The sequence below is a fragment of the Carassius auratus genome, chromosome 9 (assembly GCF_003368295.1).
Source record: "Carassius auratus strain Wakin chromosome 9, ASM336829v1, whole genome shotgun sequence".
NCBI classification, from domain to species: Eukaryota; Metazoa; Chordata; class Actinopteri; order Cypriniformes; family Cyprinidae; genus Carassius; species Carassius auratus.
In genome coordinates this window covers 23,648,380-23,667,070 of record NC_039251.1, presented here as the reverse complement: position 1 = coordinate 23,667,070, position 18,691 = coordinate 23,648,380, and the positions used below count along the sequence as shown (strand labels likewise).

Genomic DNA, 18,691 nt, shown 5'->3' with positions numbered 1-18,691 from the left:
TTCAGATCTTAGCTAAGCTCTCTAATGAAAAGCAAGATTATATTTTGAAACAACATGCAAACCAGCAATAACCTACAAATGTAAATAGACTTAACACATTCTAGTCTGTGAGATTTTATGGATACCATTTTATCAGAACCTAAGGGGAAAAAAAGCAGAAGTGTCCAGTCGAATGTTTACTGTGTGTAAAATATAAAATACACAGAAGTGTGTGTGGGGGTGGGGTATCTTCTAATTATTTGAAGAAATAATTGACGGATCAGAATCAAAATGAGCTTTATAGCCAGGAATGTTTACTTGAATTTGTAAAAGTCGGCTATTGTTTCCCCTTACTAAAAAGTGATGTCGAAAATGCTCATTTATTTATAAACAAATAGATTATTTTAAGTTATTAGGCTTTTTAAAAATACATATTTTATTTCATTTATAATCTTAAATGAAATATTTATTTTTAATGTTTAACATCTTGAAAAGTCAAAAGATTTACTTCAGCGAAAGTCACTTCACCCCTCTTTTTCTAGCTGTCTTTTTGTCGCCTGTGATATATTTAGCAGTGGAAGATAACCTCAGTCATATCATCTGTCGCCGTTTACACACACACACACACACACGGATCCTCCTCCTGTTGTAGTACTCCCCATGTTGCCACGTCTGCTCACCACACGCGACCTTGTAGGTGTTTTTTTCCAGGCAATACTGCGCCTCTTTCTTGCGCGATCTGGCAACACAGAGTCCGAGTTCTATCACGACAGTTCTGCTGCTCTATCAGTGTGTGTTTGTGCAATAGTTCGGCTGCCGTGCGGCCTTCATGCTGTTAGCACGCATCTGAACAACACATAGCGTCAATATTTTGCTTAGTTAAAGCATAAATGGCTTCCGGAGCCGAGAGAGCGGAACCTGGAGACAGCGAACAGGATGAAGAAGATGTATATGAAGTGGAGAGGATTATTGACATGCGAGTGGAGGAGGTAAGAGTGTATTTGTGGAAGAGCTGCGGATGCCATCTTTGCTAGCGACGTAGCATGTAGCTATTACTGTCAGTAATAAATAATGCACACACGTGTATAATTCATAGGATACGGTCAAAGAAATACTCCAAATGGTGATTTTAGGGCATGTTCGCCTTAAAACACCAACTTCCCGCAGGGCAGAATAGGCTGTAATCACCTTGTTGTAACTTTCTGACGGTTAGCCTAGTTTGAGCCACGAGCAAAGGCGCGAGTCAAATTCGTTTTCTAGGGGTCTTGTTGTTTACATCAAATCGGCTTAAAATCTAGATCAATTTCCACTTTAAACCCAATCTACAAACGGGCAAAATGAGTGCCGAACACTAGCAGTGCAGTTTTACAGAGATGAATACCGTTAACAGCAGTGGCAGTCATTCGAGCGCCCTTATTTACATCATCCGCGCTGTTATATCTGAAACGGCACATTATTAGTTCTCTTTAGATAGAAATTAATAAAAAAAACTTATGGATGATTAAATATTATGCACATGCTTCTGACGGGAATGCGTAACAATGATTCAGCATTTTCCTTAAATAGTGTTGCTGTACTGTAGGGAGCCGTTTTAGACATGGATTTGGTCTGTGGAAGTGTGTAGCGTTTTTGGAGATGTGAGTTAGAGTCGGGATCTGTTTGGAGTCTGTGTTTCCCTGTTCCTGTCTAGGTGCTTTATGCAAAGACCTTTTGGGCTCTCATGAAGAGAGAGAGGGGTATATCATTTTCAGACCACTTTCGTCACCTTCAGGTCTGGAGATCCTATGTTGCCTGAGCAGATGTGAAGTGCTGACTGAGTAAATTCTGGGATACTGTTTTATTAGGGGTTTTCTAGCTGTGTTAAATGCAAGAATGACTGATCAATTCATGCCAGACTGCTTTAGTTTATTTTGGTGAAGCTACACTCAGCTGTGCCAAATCTAGAAATATCACAAGGGCATGTGTGTGTGTGTGTGTTGTGTTACTCAAATACTCAAAGAACAGGTGTTAGTGACAATGGGAGGTTTGTTATTAAATAACCTAGAGGAAAAGGAAGACAGATAATGAAGAAGCAAAGTGAGCAGAAAAAAAGTCTAACTGATAAGTGATAGTGATAAGCCGCGTTTCCACCGCAGGAACTTTACCCAGGAACTAGGGACTTTGGCCTGGTACTTGGTGTGTTTCCACCGCAGGAACCAGGAACTAAATAAAGTTCCGGGTAAAAAAAATGCCCCTCAGAAAGTCCCTGCTGGTGAGGTGGTACTTTTTCAAAGTTCCGGTACTTTCGGGGGCGGGACTTTGGTGCTAAACATGCTGATTGGTTGAGTCCACGCAGCATTGGTTGAGTTCAACCTAGTGATGTGTCGTTCGTGAACGAATCGTTCTTTTTGAACGAATCTTTTAGGTGAACGAATCGTTCTCGTTCACGCTATCCACTGACTCATATTTCTCGTTCAGTGAAGTTCCTCCCTCCACAGCAGCGCGGCGCTATAAGCAGCGCATGCGCAGCTCGGTGAACCGGGTAACAAGCATTTCATCCTGTCAAAGAATTACTCAACCTCGAGCCAATAGCCTTCGAGTATGAGATGTGACAGAGTATGTGATTTGTTCAATGTAGTGAACGAATACGCCCTTCAATGAACGAGTTTCATATGAGTCTGAACGAGATCTAGAGATCTTATCGTTCGTGAACGAAATGATTGAACTGGTACCCATGTCGTTCGTGAATGAGTTGAATGTGCTGATACATCTCGTTCGTGAATGAAATGACTGAACTGATACACACGTCGTTCGTGAACGAAATGAATGAGAGTAAACCGGGTTAGTCTGCCATTTAGCATGTCAATCTCGCAAAAATGCAAAGCGCAGTTATAGTTACTGTACTGTGCACATAGGCTTGTTTTGATATTTAGCAATTCCACGTTTAATCCCCGATTTATGAATGTGAATATATAATATATAAACTGTCGGATCAAACAATTAAAATGCTAATAAGGCAAGAAAACCTTGTGCTTTGTTCATCTGAACAACTTAATTAGACTTTATATATTGAATGCGATTATACACACATTAATAAAGCCAGATCAGTTTTTGTAACAAGTGAATACGTTCGTTGATTTAAGACATAACACAATACACTCTATTTTGCCACCTGCTGGCTTATTTTGTGTAATACGAAGAAATGGTCACTGAACGAATCAGTGAACGATTCTGAACGAATCATTTTGGTGAACGAACTGAAAATGAACGAATCTCTAGAAAGAATCATAATTTCCACCACTAGTTCAACCACCATTTGTTCGGATCAACATTTTCAAAATATTACTGTTATTGTGTCATGAAATGTAATTTTAAAAGTATTTCTGGCAAGAATGTAGTTGTTTAAAACTCAAATCTGTGGTGTATTTATAAAGACAGCGCCTATTTAGAAATGTGTTTCGCCGTTCTCGGAGACGGTGAGCTCCACTCGATCAGCGGGAGCTCAGTGATCATCTAACCGACGAGAAGCAGCCTCTCCTGGGATAGACCTTCTGATATGTGCCGCTGGCTCTGATGTGTCTTTAGTGGTTAAACATAAAATATAATTCAGCTGCGGGGTAAATCTAACAGGTTTTCTTTGGTCTGTTCTCAATTTATCTATATGTTAAATGAAAATAAAAAAGGCAAGTCTATATAATACTTCGTTTCATTGTAATGGCTGTATATACACATATCCCTGAACTAAGTACATTTCTGCAGCTGTTATTATGCTTAAATGAAAACCAAAGGAGGCAGTGGTATTTGATATCCTATTTCGTTTTATTGTAAATATACAGTAAGGAAAATTGCAGTAGCCAAGACGAGCTGACTGAAGTTAAGTAAGCTGCTGTTTATAGATTTACCGGACTTGCGGACATCAAACTCCTGAGACGAATGCACAAAGTCTGAACTAACTACCGAGGATGCACGTCCAAAATCAGCGTACTTTTTTTTTCTTTCTTTCTTTTTTTTTTAAATCAGCGGTACTTTGTATTGAGAAACGCGCGCAGACCTACGTCATATGTCTATTTGCCTAATCTTCCCGGTACTTTACACTGTGGTGGAAGCACAGAAAGCAACAGGCCTGGGGGGAAAAAGCTCCTGGTACAAATGTTCTGGGTAATTTCGGTGGAAACGCGGCAATAGAATAGAATTACAGACAACTCGGTTGTAGCTGAAAGTCTGTTGGTGGAGATTGATAAGCCTTGGTAAAGTGTATTGAGGAGGTCAGTGTTTAGAGGACAGATAACACACAAGGCATGTGAAATCCAATTTTGTAGTGCTCCGTGCCCTTTGAACTAGAGTCAGATCTACTGCAGTCACTGATTTGCAGTATCTGTAATGTGTGGGGTGACTGGATGTATTTGAATGTGAGAGGATCTTCCTCAGTGGGTCTTATATTGTCTAGACTTAAATTAAAAAAGCTTTTTAAAGTCACTTAGATACATGGAGCATAATGTCATATTTTAAGTTTGTGTGAAACAATATTTCACTTTTTGCTCTTTTTTTTTCACTGTTGTCCCATTTCACTGACACTGCTGCCTCTTATATCTCCTTTTTTACTGCAGCATTTTGTTGTCTATTATAGAAAAATCAGTGTCAGAATTTATTTGTTTTCCAATGAAATTCCAATATTATTTGTTTTATTTCTTGAGGCTATTTTTCCTAACGATGTAAAACAAAGGGTGTCCATATATTGTCACAAAGTTCAGAACTTACATGAAATTCTTAGCCTGAAACAACTGACTTTTGTATAAATACATCAATACTTTATTCAAGACTACCTGTGATCATTCACTACCTGTGAAATTCAGCTTTGCCATGGCAGGAATATATTACATTTTAGAATATATTCAAATAAAAAACTGTTAATTGTAATAATATTTGTATTTGTATTTTTGATCAAATAAATGCAGCTTTGTTGAGCATAAGCGGAAGAAAAAAAAAATCTTACAGACGCCTTTTGAAAAGTAGTGTATTAAAAACAGTCAACTTTGTGACTGCTTAAGGTCACTGTTATGTTGTCATTGTCATTAAACCCATAATTAGCCACATAAAGATATTTAATATTTGATTACATAGAACATTTTGTCATTTGTTTGCCCTCACATTTTGAATATCTGATACTTTGTAGTCATTTCCAGTGGTATTTCTGTATTGAGACCTTGTTCATTTGTGACCATGCAAGAAAGCTGTGATAATATACAGCTTTTTGAATGAGAACTATTTATATCTGTATCTCTGAATGTCAGTCTCGGCATCCGACACGACTTTATCCGATTGGTGTCCATTCATACTGACTGCAACGCGAGACCGTCAGTGATGGCTGTGAGCCAGTAAAAACCACTCTCAGATCATCTGACAGCCTGTGCTTACTAGAATACTTTGGCACACACACACACACACACACACGTCTTTAACTCGCTTGTTTACATAAATACTGTGATTAACTGCTTCTCACTGTTGCTTGTTCCTGCACAGAGGCAGTTGTACAGGAAACTAGCACTCTAATCTAAGCCAAGGGTCTCGAAATAGGTGTGAACCTATTTGCAGTATCTCACACTTTAAGATAAAGACAACTTTGGATTAACATACAACAGCTATAAAATATTATTTGGCTTCAGCTATTATTAATCCAGATAGAGTCACAGGAAATAAAGTGAAAGTGAAGTGACATTCAGCCAAGTATGGTGACCCATGCTCAGAATTTGTGCTCTGCATTTAACCCATCCGAAATGCACACACACAGAGCAGTGAACACACACACACACACACTGTGAGCACACACCCGGAGCAGTGGGCAGCCATTTATGCCTTGCTCAAGGGCACCTAAGTCGTGGTATTGAAGGTGGAGAGAGAGCTGTTCATGCACTACCCCCACCCACAATTCCATCCGGCCAGAGACTAGAACTCACAACCCTTCGATTGGGAGTCCAACCCTCTAACCATTAGGCCACGACTTCCCCACGAGGAGCAAGGAATCAGCTGTGTTTGTTACTTAGCAACACAGCAGATAATGAACTTCCCTTTGAAATCTGTCTGATCTGTGGTGCTTAATTACTGCATTAATGCCTCCTATAAACATCACCCTTCTCTTCGCTCTTTCATGTAGTGCATGACACTAGTGACAATATGAGGTAGATGTCTGACACTACAGTCTTAGTAGTATTTTTATTAGAGATGCACCAATCGACTGGCTAGGGACCGGAATTAGCTGGTTTTCTGCACGATCGGTCGAGACCGGTGACCGGACAGTCTGTCTTCCGTTTTGAGCCGGGATTGATAATGAATTTGTGTCGTAACAGATGCAGCAGAGTGAATGTGTGGTAGGGGTGGGCGATATCTCGATATTTAAAATATATCGAGATATTTTTTAAACACGATATGGATTTTGACATATCGTATATATCGATATATTGTTTATATTCTGATTCCGCCACTTTGCTTGTTTGCCTTCCCTGTGCTGTGCTCGCCCCCGCTCGCTAGCCCCCCGCCTCCTTGCTTTTGTCCCTTCTCACCTCGCGTGTAGAGAACTAGTCAAAAAAAAAGACAACTGGCTCCATTATATGGAGATACTTCAGTTTTAAGGCGTAGGGCGAACGGCAGGCAGATGTCTACTGTAGGGCCCAATGAAACGCGGACGGAATCGCGGAATCCAGTCATAAAAATGGAATTTACAGTTTAACGCGGAATGTCACGGAATTGGTCAAATTTTAAATGAATTAATCAAAAGTCGGTCATGCACTTACATCAAATCGCGAAATGGACTAATATCTGCAAATATTAACCCGGAAAAGTCTATTTAAATATGAATCCTGCATGTTCTGCGTGTCTGTGTGAACGAATGGAGCAGAAGCGCGTCTTCATTCATTAAACACTGAAGCTCGCATAACGCTCGCGCTGATTTCATTGTCTTTCCTCTCTCTAAATAAAGACGTGAACACATGAGGAACATCTCCAGAACTGCACTGAGAGTCACTTCATGAGCATCTGACCGTCTGATTTGAGTAAAACTACCCTCATATATCACATCATAGACTGTAGTATCACATACACAGAACTGTAAAGGTAAACCCGTCAAAATAAAAGTATTTGCCAGAAATCTATTACTATTGTTCAGCAGAATGTACATAGCCCACTACTACTACTATTAAAATGAAACGAACATAATTTTATAAGGAATAATCACACAACATTTCTCCCATGTTTTATTTTAATAGTAAATCCCCTTTGTTTACCAAAAAATAAAGTTTGCTTAATTTTAAATAATTAAAAGATAAATTAAATGAATGTTTTATGCCTTCATTTGATAATCAGAAAAATGTAAATACACAGAATTTCTGAAGGGAAAAAAACATTTCACATAAGGCTATTTTAAGAATTGTTTTTAACTAATTAAGTTGTTTTTATGCATTTAAATAATTGCACATGCTAAAACACAGAACTAGGTAACAATAAAACATATGGTGAAGAAAAAAATAAAATGTTTCATAGGCCCCTTAACATGTAATATTTGCCATATTTGTTTTTGCAGTAGTTTTTTGGGGGTTATTTTTCCTGTAAAGATATCGAGATATATATCGTATATCGAGATATAGCAAAATATATCGAGATATATTTTTTGCTCCATATCGCCCAGCCCTATGTGTGAGAAAGACTTGTTCAGGAAACAAAACAAATGAGCGCAACAGCACTCACAGAAACTTGTAGATGCAGACAACGGTAGGGGAATCTATGGGTATCTCATGATTAGAACATGATTCGATTACGATGCATCACAATGTTGTCATACAAGTCTGAGGAGGACAGCAATACCTAGTTCAACCACTCTGTGTCAATCCTACATACAGCACCTTTAAGTTAAGTTGTCTAAATGTGTCTAAATGTGAAATTTTCGTCCAATCAAAATGTTTGGTCCGAGCAGACTTCCCTACGTCATCAGCATGTTCATGCACACTATGCAGACAGATCGAGAATGCCAGGCCAACATCAACAACCTGACCTTCCTTCCTGGTATTGTAGTACGGTTTCTAACTGAACTATAAACCTTTCTCACCGGTTAATAACACATGATGTATTGTAGTAATGTTGTCTCTGGTCGTCTGGTCTGTGCGTGTTCATGTGTTCAGGACGTCTGGCTTTGGGCGGTGATTTGCAGGAAGGGTGGGACATACGCTTTCAGTGCTATCAGGCTAAAGTTAGCATTTTCCAAGATCTCCTATTGCACCTTTAATGTACATTACTGTCAATACTGTCTGGAGATTGTAGATATCCATCTTGCAGACCATGATCATTGACCTCTGACATTTTTACAGGGAGTGGTGCTGTACCGAGTGCGATGGAAGAACTATTCTTCGGACGATGACACCTGGGAGCCTGAGGCACACTTGGACGACTGCAGGGAGGTGCTGCTTGCCTACAAGAAGGCCCTGGCTGAGATAAAGCCAAAGAAGGAAACTGGCATGGTGAGATTGTTTAGATGTGTGTTCACATGACAGTTTTTCTAAGAGCTTGTACAGACAATGCAACATCTGGTTTACTTGATGCAGTCTTTGTGAATATTGATTGTGCTCCATTGTGCCTAGAAGCTGCCCATGAAGAGTGATCTGTTCGATGCCGATTCTGAGAGCGACAGTGATAAAGAAAAACACAAAGAACCGCCTATAAAGAAGAAAAAGAAGAAGAAAAAGAAGAAAGTGGAGGAATCAGATGATGAGATGCCTGTGAAGGAAAAGAAGAAGAAAAAGAAGGAAAAATGGTGGGAAGATAAGCCTCGGCCTGCCCCTGAGTCTGATGAGGAGGAGGTGGAGAGCAGGGATCCTTCCCCTGAACCTCCTAAAAAAGACACAAAGAAGAGGCTCATCGAATCTGATGAGGAGGATGCCCCGGTTACTCCTAAGAAACAAAAGAAACTTGACAAACATAAAGATAGAGGAAAGCAGAGGAAAGAGAGTGGAGAGGATGGCAAGAAAAAGAAAGTCAAGTCAAGAAAAGAGATCGATACTTCGGATGAAGAGGATGAGAAGAGCGACGTGCCCTCTGAGTCCCACACGGATGATACGACGAACACAGAAACAAATGATTCCTTTAAAACCACAACATCAAAAACCACCGACAAATCTGTGAGGGGTGAGAGTGGAGGTGATCTCAAGCAGGCCAAGCAGAAAAAGGCCAAGTCTGACCTGAAGCTGCAAGGTTTCAAAGACCTGATTCAAGAGAAGAAGCCTAAAAAAGTAGAGGTTTCAACAGCCACGTCTAAAGAAAGTGGTGCAAGCAAGCACAAGAGCTTTACTAGTAGCAAGAGCACTAGCAAGTCTTCTCGCAGCGAGGAAGAGCCAGACTCCAGTGACACGGGGGCACCTACGTCCATACCCAAGTCGAAGGTTAAAAGCAAAGGGCAGGAAGCAGCCCCATCTTCTCAGAAGCTCTCGTCTGCATTTTCCTCCTCCTCATCCTCCACAACATCAACAGCCCCCATCAAGCCCAAAGAGGAGGAGCCGAAGGAAGAAGCTGGTGAGAAGGGAGGTGCCTCTAACTTGTTTGAGAAGTTCCTGTTGAACTGTGAAGCAAAAGATCGGGTACCGAGGAGACAAGCGGACCAGAACAAGAATGCAACTCCGAAGGTACAGGCCTAAAACTCTGATGTAACCCATTCTCTTCCTTTCCTTTTTTGCTGTTTTTGCAGCTAGTACCAGATTAGTATTATATGCTAATTCAAAGAAAAAAAAGTGAACGAAGTCTCTTATTCTGACCAAGTGTAATTTGACCAAAATACAGCGAAAAGTGTATAATTTTTTGTGTGAATCATTGTTACAGTTTAGTATTCTCACCTGTTTTCTATTTGAATGTATTTTTTTATGTATTTTATTCCATTCGTTGAATTTTCAACAGTTAACCAGTCTTCAGTGTCACATGCTCCTTCAGAAAAGACATTCTAATATGGTTTGATGCTCATTTCTTATCAATATTGAACCTTAATATTTTTTTGTGGAAATAATTTTTTCCTTCAATCTTTGTATTTACTGTCATTTTTGATCAATTTAATGTGTCCTCATTAAATAAGTTGTAATTTCTTTATATATCTTTCTGTAACCAATTAAGTGATTGTTTAAGAATTAAAAAAACGCTTACAGACATTTTTTGTGTTTGTGATTTGACTATTTCCCACTTGTTTTACAGGGTGCAGGGAAAAATGACAAGAAATCAAAATCGTCAAAGCAGTCTCCTGCACGGAAACCTGATTCAGACAAGACTGAGAAGGCAAAAGATGGTAAAATTAATTAGAAGCTCAATTAAAGTTTGAATGGTCTTGTGTTTTTTTGTTTGATTAACCACTACATACTTCTCCTACCAGTTCCTCGACCTGCTCAGAGTCCCGTCTCTATGGAGATCGATGAGAAACAGGAGAAGGGAGCGTCTGAGATGGAGAAAAGTGATAAATCAGATGAGCCGCCCCCCAAGTCTAAGGAGGAATTACAACGAGAGCAGAGAGAGGAAGAGCAAAGGAAGAGGAAAGAAAAGTTGGAAGAAGAGGAGAGAAAGAGGAAAGAAAGGATTGAAGAAGAGGAGAGAAAGAAGAAAGAGAGAATAGAGGAAGCCCAACGGGAGAGAAAAGCACGCATGGAGGAGGCACAGAGGCTTGCAGAGGAGGCCCGGCAAGAGCGGCTGGAAAGAAAGTCCATGACTGAGCCAATAGCGTCTCCTGACTCAACAGAGGACTCCAGATGGAAGGACAAGAAGAGGAGAAAGAGGGATGACACTGAATCACGGGTCTTCAGCACCTGCGATGACAATCAGGACTCCCAGGACACCATGGAGCGCTCAGACAAAATTCCTGGTTTGTATTTGGCAAAAAGTTATTCAACTTTTAAAAACATGTCTTGAGACACCTTCATTCTGTTCCATTTGCACTAGTGATAAACGGTTAATTGATAAACAGTGATTATCAATTATTTTAGTGAGATGATCAAACTGAAAAGGTTGCGATTTAATTAAATATGCACAGTGTTTTAGAGTGAAGGGTGGCTTTATGTTCTTTTACACGTGAGCAGCTCATGATCTGGTGTTTTCAGTGTCTCAAAGTAACTCTGTTCGAACCCATCTCTGCATCTGCTCTGAGTTCAGGAGTTGTTGACGGCACGCATTTCAAAACACGACAAGCTCCTACCATCTTTACATACTTCTAATGAAAAGTGCTTATCAAAATTAGAAAAGAAAAGCTTAAAATCAAAGCTTGATGGTTAAACATGGTTTAACATTTAATTATATTTTATGTAATATTTGTAATGTATGTAATATTTTTCTTAAATACTCTTAAGATATTACAATCATAATTTTTCTTATGTTTTTATTTATTTATTAAAAATACTAATATTTAATATGATCTCCATTTTTGGCCAATTTTCTAGCCTACAAACAAACACAGCAAACTAGGTTTTTAATAACTATATTTTTAAGAAAAATTGCTAAAAATGAATTTGTTGCCCTGAATCAGTAGCTATTTTCGAATGGAAGAATACGTCCTATTTGATCAAATAGCATTTTTCTATTAAATATGTATAATAGGCTATGCATGTAGTAGCTGATATAGTGGGGATGCTAATCACAGTGTTTCTGTGAGACAGACAGGGGACCACCATCTCTTAATCTTGGGGTGGAGCTCAAGCTGGACTGGATGACACTGGAGGACTTTCAGAAACACTTGAATGGAGAGGATGAGAATCTCTCTCCGCTGGCCTTAACTCCCGGTGAGTGATAACAGCACTGAAAAACAACAGCACAAATCCCTCCTGAATGGCATATTTCAGGCCCATCTTTCATTTATTGTAACATTTCAGTTTTCAGTTGATTTTAAGTTTTCTTCATCATTTTCCTCTCCTCTTCTCCCTTGCTCTGCTTACCATGTAACTTTCAGCTGAGCTGCGCGAAGCAGTGAAGAATGGGAATTACCTGGCGGTAAAACGTGCGCTCAGTTCCAAAGAGGACTACAATCTGGACCAGGAGGTATGTTACTTAATTCCTTTTCGCTCTTCCTCTCTTTTTTTTCTCTCTCTCTCTGCCTGTCTTGAATCTTTATTAATCATCCATCAGAGACCTGGGTCATGCTGCTGCTGTTAATCAATCATGGGTTAACTATTACTGAGTCAGTGGTTTCAGTCAAACATACTTGTCTATAGTACCAGAGAAAGTTATCTGTTAATATTTGATAAAACATTTAATATAATGAAATATTTGTATTGAATCCATAAAGAAACTTTTTTTTTTAATCAGGATGGTGTAATTAGAGCATCTACTAGCAGAGACTAACTGTACCTTCTGCAGAGCAGCCATACCTCCATCCCATGGTTTTATTGCTATTTGGGAGGGTGCCATGTGTACATCTTTGAATGTTTTGTTTGTGCTGCCACCTGCAGGACTCCAGCGGCATGTCTTTAACACTGCTGGCTGCTGCAGGCGGTCAGGATGACGTCCTCAGGCTGCTCATTAAGAAAGGAGTGAAGGTCAATGCTAGACAGAAGAATGGCACCACTGCCCTGATGCACGCTGCTGAAAAGGTGCAGAACAGCACTGCTCTGTTCAGGAACTCTTTTGATGACTGTTTTCACTCCATTCTCTAATACCAGAGAGTATTAGTATATTTATTTAAATACTCATTGTTCTGTTTGGTGCAGAACTTCTTGACGACAGTGGCCATTCTTCTAGAGGCGGGAGCATCCGTGAATGCCCAAACTGTGGCAGGAGAAACCGCTCTCATGAAGGTGAGAAGGGTGTTATATTGACCTGTACGTTAGATCTCTACAAACAGAAACTGGTTTGTTAATGACCCTATGATTGATACTCTATCATTCAGATGTGTGGGTTCATTAGCATAATGTTACAAATGTTTTTGAAAGAAAAAACAACTACTTTTAAGCTCATCAAACTGCATTTCATCGAAAATACAGTAAAAATAGTAATATGAAATATTATTACAATTAAAAAATACTTTTAATTGTATCTTATTCCTGTGATGCAAAGCTGAATTTTCAGCAGTCATTACTCCAGTCTTCAGTGTCACATGATCCTTCAGAAGTCATTCTAATATGCTGATTTGCTGCTCGAGAAACATTTATCAATGTTGAAAGCAGATTTGTCGCCTAATATTTTTTTGAAAACTATGATGGTTTTTTTTCAGGTTTCTTTGATAAATAGAATTTAAAAAAAATAGCATTTATTGAAGTTGAAATTTTTTTTGTAACATTATAAATGTAATTGCAGTGGTTCACTCTAGGCCTCCGTGCTCCGCTCACTCAAGGCCGTGGTGTGTGACCCTGTTTCGTTGAAAAAGTGAAACTACTTTGTTTGGCCTTCCAAAAGATGACACGACTAGAAATCATGTTTATATCACATTTATAATGGGTATTATGTTTATGTCTCGTCGCTTCGACTGGACGGGATTACAATATATTAATGGGTGTAACATTACTCTCACACGCTTGAGGTATTCAAGCGTATATATATATTTTAGTATATATTAAGTTATGATTACGTTATTCTCTAGCTATCAGACAGTTTGCACTTTTAGGTTCTAACATTTAATATGTACTGAGTGCTGTTTGTTGAATTATTCTCTCTAAGGCTTGTAAGAGGGGTAATGCAGATGTGGTTCGCCTCCTGTTGGAATATGGAGCTGACTGCAACATCTTGTCTAAACACAAGAACACTGCCTTGCACAATGCCAAACTTAGCAACAATTTGATGGTGTATGATCTCATCAAAGACCATATGCAAACGTGAGTGTTTCAATGCTGAGTTATTCAAACACCTCCACATATATATATAAGATATAGAACACAGGCAGGATAAAAAGTCTCACTATTAAAATAAAGGGCATATGTGAAATGCATCTTGTAGGTTATCAACTGTGGCGGAGGAGACAATCAGAGCTTATTTTGAAACACGACTGGCCCTGCTGGAACCTGTATTCCCTTTGGCTTGCCACAGATTGTGCGAGGGACCAGATTTTTCGCTGGAATTTAACTACAAACCCCCTCAACACACACCCGCAGAAGGTGAAATACTGGCTTCAAATTCTTCTGTTCTCAATCACTGCGGTTTTATTTTTCGAATTACAGTGCCATTATTGTGCTTTCTGTCTCAGGATCTGGCATCCTGCTTTTTATCTTCCATGCAAACTTCCTTACTGAGATCACAGCTAGACTCTGCGGGCCCTGTAGTGTCCATGCTGTGGTCCTGAATGATAAGTTTCAGCTGCCCATCTTCTTGGTAAGACACTGATGTCACAATCGATCCTTATTCAGATTGTCTCTTTGCTTTGTTGAATGTCTGCGGTCTCTCACACTCTGTGTGCTGCTCCCCCTGCAGGACAGCCATTTCATATACTCTTTCAGTCCCGTTCAGGGAACCAACAAACTGTTCATCCGTCTGGCAGAGTCGCCCACAGCAAAGGTACCTAGAACTGGAGCACATTATTATTTATGTGAGATGGTTTAAATACTGCTTTATAAATGCTTGAACATGCACCAAAATAGGGTGCGCCATGTTTTGATTTTTAAAGTCCACTGCCACAAAGAAATCAAATGGATGGGAAACACTGGGAATGAGTTTTGAAATGTCAGAAATGTTTAAAAATCATATATCGCAATATATATTAATATTGGATAATTGTTAAGCCCTACACAAAAGCAAGTGTGAATAATTGAGATAGGGCTCTATAAAATAAGAGCTACTTGTCGTTAACTGGGTTTCCATGGTTCTTTGGAAATATCAGGATTGTTAAAGTTAGCATAAAATGAACATTCTAGTTTTTAAATGCATGTTATTGATCGTTTTGTGAACATTTAATGTTTATTTTTTGACCTGGAAATTGTTTATAAAAATATCGAAACTTGACCTTTAAGTGAAATAAGAATAAAGATGACCAGTTAATTGCATTCAGATGTACCTCCATCCAAACAGCAACTGACAGATAGAACCTGCCCTTCATTTTTCCCCTCAGTTGTACGTCAGTATAGAAGAAAATATCTTATGCTAATTCAATTAAAATGTTCAGTTTAATTTTTTTTTGCCTCAAAGTCATGAAAATATCTTATTTGTTAGAGAATAGGGTAACACTTTATAATAACTGCATGCTATTAATCATTAGTTAAGCATTAGGAAACAGTTAATTCATCATTTATAAAGCATTAATAGACATTTATAAGCAGTTTATAAATACAGATATAAATGCTTTATACCTGATTTAAAAGCATATCTATAATGTATTTAATAATTGTTTTTTCATACTTTATTAATGATCAATTTATCATTTCTAAATTAAGTATAGCATTATTTACACACCAGTTATTAAGGAGTAGTCAATGGTTCAAAAGACCACTTACAAATGGTAAGTAAATTATTAATAAACTATTTAAATGTGCATTCATACATCTTTTTATTCAGACATATAGTAATAGTTACTTATAGTGTTAATAAATGGTTTATTAACATGTATTTCTACTGTAATTCAGGGTTAATTCAGGTAGTTATAAAACATATGTAGTTGTTGTTACTATTTTTGTGAGCTCATCTAAAGTGAGGACTATTTATGCCTTGTAAAGCTTTTACAAATGAGATTTAAAGGCTGTAAATATTTCTATGTTCTGTATCACTGTGTGGTGTTTGTTTCCGTTTTTTGTGTTTAGAAGATAACTGAGCCTTTAAATATCCTTTATAAATGCTTTACAAGGCTTAACTAGACTCACTTTAGATGAGCTCACATAAATAGTTAACTGACCACTACTAAATGCTTTATAACTACCTGAATTTACTACATTTCTTGTGATCTTATGGATCACTGGCAACTCCTAAATAACTGGTTTGTAAATAATGCTGTACTTCATTGGGAAATGATAAATTGATCATGAATAAAGTATGAAAATACAATTATTAAACACATTATAGATATGCTTTTAAATCAAGAATAAAGCATTTATATCTGTATTTATAAACTGCTTATTACTGTCTATTAATGCTTTATAAATTATGAATTATGTTTACTAATGCTTAATTAATGATTAATAGTGTGCAGTTATTATAAAGTGTTACCGAGAATCGTTGTGTGTGGTTCTTTTTAATGATCCATTCTGAATGATTATTTAATTTGATTGTTAAATATCCTTAATCAATTCAGACCGGAAAGGTCATGAAAAAGTGGAAACTAAGCTAAGCAAGCCTTATGGTAATTAAAATGTAGTAATTAGGATGTGTGTGTTTCACTTTTTCCACAGGTTAAATTGCTAATTTGTGCATACAGAGTCCAACTACAGTGATGCCACAGTGCTCCCCTCCAGGTCAAAGGTCACTGCAGAAGCTCGGCCTCCCCAAGAACTGAGACTTTTACAGTTTTACACGTGACACATGCTGAGCAGGAGAGAGTTTAGAAATGGTTATGTTTTACTTGGGGAATAACTGTAGTACTGACAGCTCAGTAACAACAGTCAAAACTCAAATACGGTTGGTTAAGTGTTGCAAGTGTTTATTGAGTTTTCAGAAGTCAGATTTTTGATAGCAACTGCATCACACATGAAGGTCAGCAAATGTGACAAACTGGATTTGTATCTGAAAGTCATTTGTAAATCTTGTTTGTAAAGTGTTCCTTTTATTTTTCTCTTTTAAATAGAATAATTTATCACTCCAGATACACCTACTGTTTTGTTTTATGTTCTGTTCTGACCATACACTTATCTGATGTGCTTCGGTCTTCATTGCTTGTGCAGAGTGAGTGATGGAACAAAACTGGACCCAAGTGTGACTTTGAACTCCAGAGTGTGTACTTTAAAATACAAGTTTTCATATTTTGTTTCCTGAGAATGCGATGGTTTTTCAAAAGGCATGAACTATTGGCATGAATCCTAAATTTGACAAAATGAAGCCATTATAGTGGAAGAAATGTTTGAATGTATACATTTGGGTTGTGAGCTATTGTAAGGGCTAATTTGTTTTTGCATTGAGAGGAGGAAGATTTAAGTCATCCAAGTAGGAGTGATCAGTAGAACGAGTTCTTTTAATACTGATTAGTAGAGAATGTGACCCTTTTCATATATGTTCCAATGTGTTGAAAGGCAGGTTGTACATCAGCTCAGTTCAATTTCTTATTAGAGTTTACATTAGAGTGTAGTTATGTAACTGTTCAACATGCAGCACATGAGCTCAGGTCATCTTCTGGTAGTGATCATACAGATTACATGTGTAGTTTTCACGAGAATTATGTAAAGTTATTAATGGCTGAACTAGGAGTCAGATCCGGAATGTACAGCTGGGCTCATCTTGAAAGAGCTTTGAAGCACAGTGACGTTCTTTTATTCTGTTGCCTACCTCTCTTTGTCCCGTCATTGTTTTATTAGTAAGTGAGAGAAAGACTGCTCATTGCTTCACGTCCTCTTCTGACTACAGTAAATAAACTGTACATATATTTCCATAACAATCAATATTTTGTCTTCTCTCCTATTTACTAAAGCAACAATAAATAAACGGTTATTCTCTTAATTGGTGCAGCACTAGAGACTTCCATTCCACTAATTGTATTCATACATTCAGAGTAGGAAAGGAGACTGTTTCAGATGAGTGCATGTTAGAATGTGATCAGATGGGAAAGATGGCTCATTGCCAACATGCACTAGAGATGGATGTGATAGAACTGTCTTCAGGAGGGGAGTCCAATCCTGCTCGTGGGTTGCCAAATGTGTATCTCCAACCAGCTCCAACACACTTGCCTGGAAGTTTCTAGTAAGTCTTTAACCTTGAATGGCTGCTTCAGGTGTGTTTAATTGTGTTTGGAGCTGAACTCTGCAGGACTGTGTTTGGAGACCCCTGGTATTCAGTATGCTTTAAAGCAGGGGTCTCCAGACTCAGTCCTGGAGGGTTTAGCTCCAACTTCGCTGCATCCAAAAGCACTAAAAGGCTGCTTTCGGAGGCAGCATTCCAAGGCAGTAAGGCATCAAGGCACATCCGAATCCAAATTCTATTTTACTTCCCGTCTCCGGAGGTACCTTCTTCTGATTGAATTTTAAAGACAGCATAGATGTATGCTTTATTGACTTTGATATCCCACAATCCTCTGTGTTCCATTCTGTGATTGTTGAGCTAAAGATGGCATCTGAAAGTTCCGTTTGGTGGTCCGTTTGTGTGTAAATGTATATTTCTGACTTTTTGCACTTTTGATGTTCTTTCTAGCGAGAAATCAATATTATAGTAATTCAATATTTGTTTAGTTATCACCAAAACTTGATCTATTTTGTTGTAGATTATTAAACCATTACACTGCCTCAGAAGTCTGTTTGAAATCACTTTCACGAAGTGCCTTCATGAAAAGTGCTGCCTGCAAAGACATTGCCTCATAAGACAGCAAGTCAGCCGCCTAGGCTTTCGGATGCAGCCCTTGTTTCTAGTATGTCTAGCAAGACCATAATTCATTTCTTACGGTGTGTTTACTTGGGGGTTGGAGATAAACTCTGCAGGACAGGACACCCCTGCCTTAAGAGCAGCAGCAAAAAGAAAATCTGGATTTTTGACATTTTCCAGTTCACTGGATGTCTTCAACCTAGTAAACACTGGATTACGACTGAAAATGGCCATGTTCAAAAGTTTATATGGGGAAATATAACAAACTTTTCTGAAAACACTAAGACACGCTGGGTTATTCTGATTAACCATA

The 18,691-nt window shown here is 38.4% G+C and overlaps 1 protein-coding gene across 4 annotated transcripts; it reads left to right on the top strand.

The window, feature by feature from the left end:
* The first annotated feature begins 644 nt into the window (after nucleotides 1–644).
* Nucleotides 645–17,461, top strand: LOC113108790 (M-phase phosphoprotein 8-like). Of its 4 annotated transcripts, none has more exons than XM_026272109.1 (15): nucleotides 645–968; nucleotides 8,313–8,462; nucleotides 8,583–9,620; nucleotides 9,889–9,939; nucleotides 10,177–10,267; nucleotides 10,352–10,834; nucleotides 11,622–11,744; nucleotides 11,912–12,000; nucleotides 12,411–12,551; nucleotides 12,669–12,755; nucleotides 13,615–13,769; nucleotides 13,891–14,048; nucleotides 14,138–14,262; nucleotides 14,362–14,445; nucleotides 16,266–17,461. In XM_026272109.1, the coding sequence occupies exons 1-15, from the start codon at nucleotides 870–872 to the stop codon at nucleotides 16,305–16,307; spliced, it is 2,916 nt and encodes a 971-aa protein (XP_026127894.1). In that variant the 5' UTR covers nucleotides 645–869; the 3' UTR covers nucleotides 16,308–17,461. The 4 variants fall into 4 exon arrangements, with proteins under 4 accessions (XP_026127894.1, XP_026127895.1, XP_026127896.1 ...); XM_026272110.1 differs by having other exon boundaries at nucleotides 646–968; nucleotides 8,586–9,620; XM_026272111.1 differs by lacking the exon at nucleotides 9,889–9,939 and having other exon boundaries at nucleotides 650–968.
* The last annotated feature ends 1,230 nt before the right edge of the window (nucleotides 17,462–18,691 follow it).

Bases quoted from the DNA above. Each gene is read 5' to 3' on its own strand.
- LOC113108790 (XM_026272109.1), top strand. From the start codon at position 870: ATGGCTTCCGGAGCCGAGAGAGCGGAACCTGGAGACAGCGAACAGGAT. The intron at 14,049-14,137 runs GTGAAATACTGG...TTTCTGTCTCAG, and splicing joins TCAACACACACCCGCAGAAG to GATCTGGCATCCTGCTTTTT. The intron at 14,263-14,361 runs GTAAGACACTGA...CTCCCCCTGCAG, and splicing joins TTCAGCTGCCCATCTTCTTG to GACAGCCATTTCATATACTC.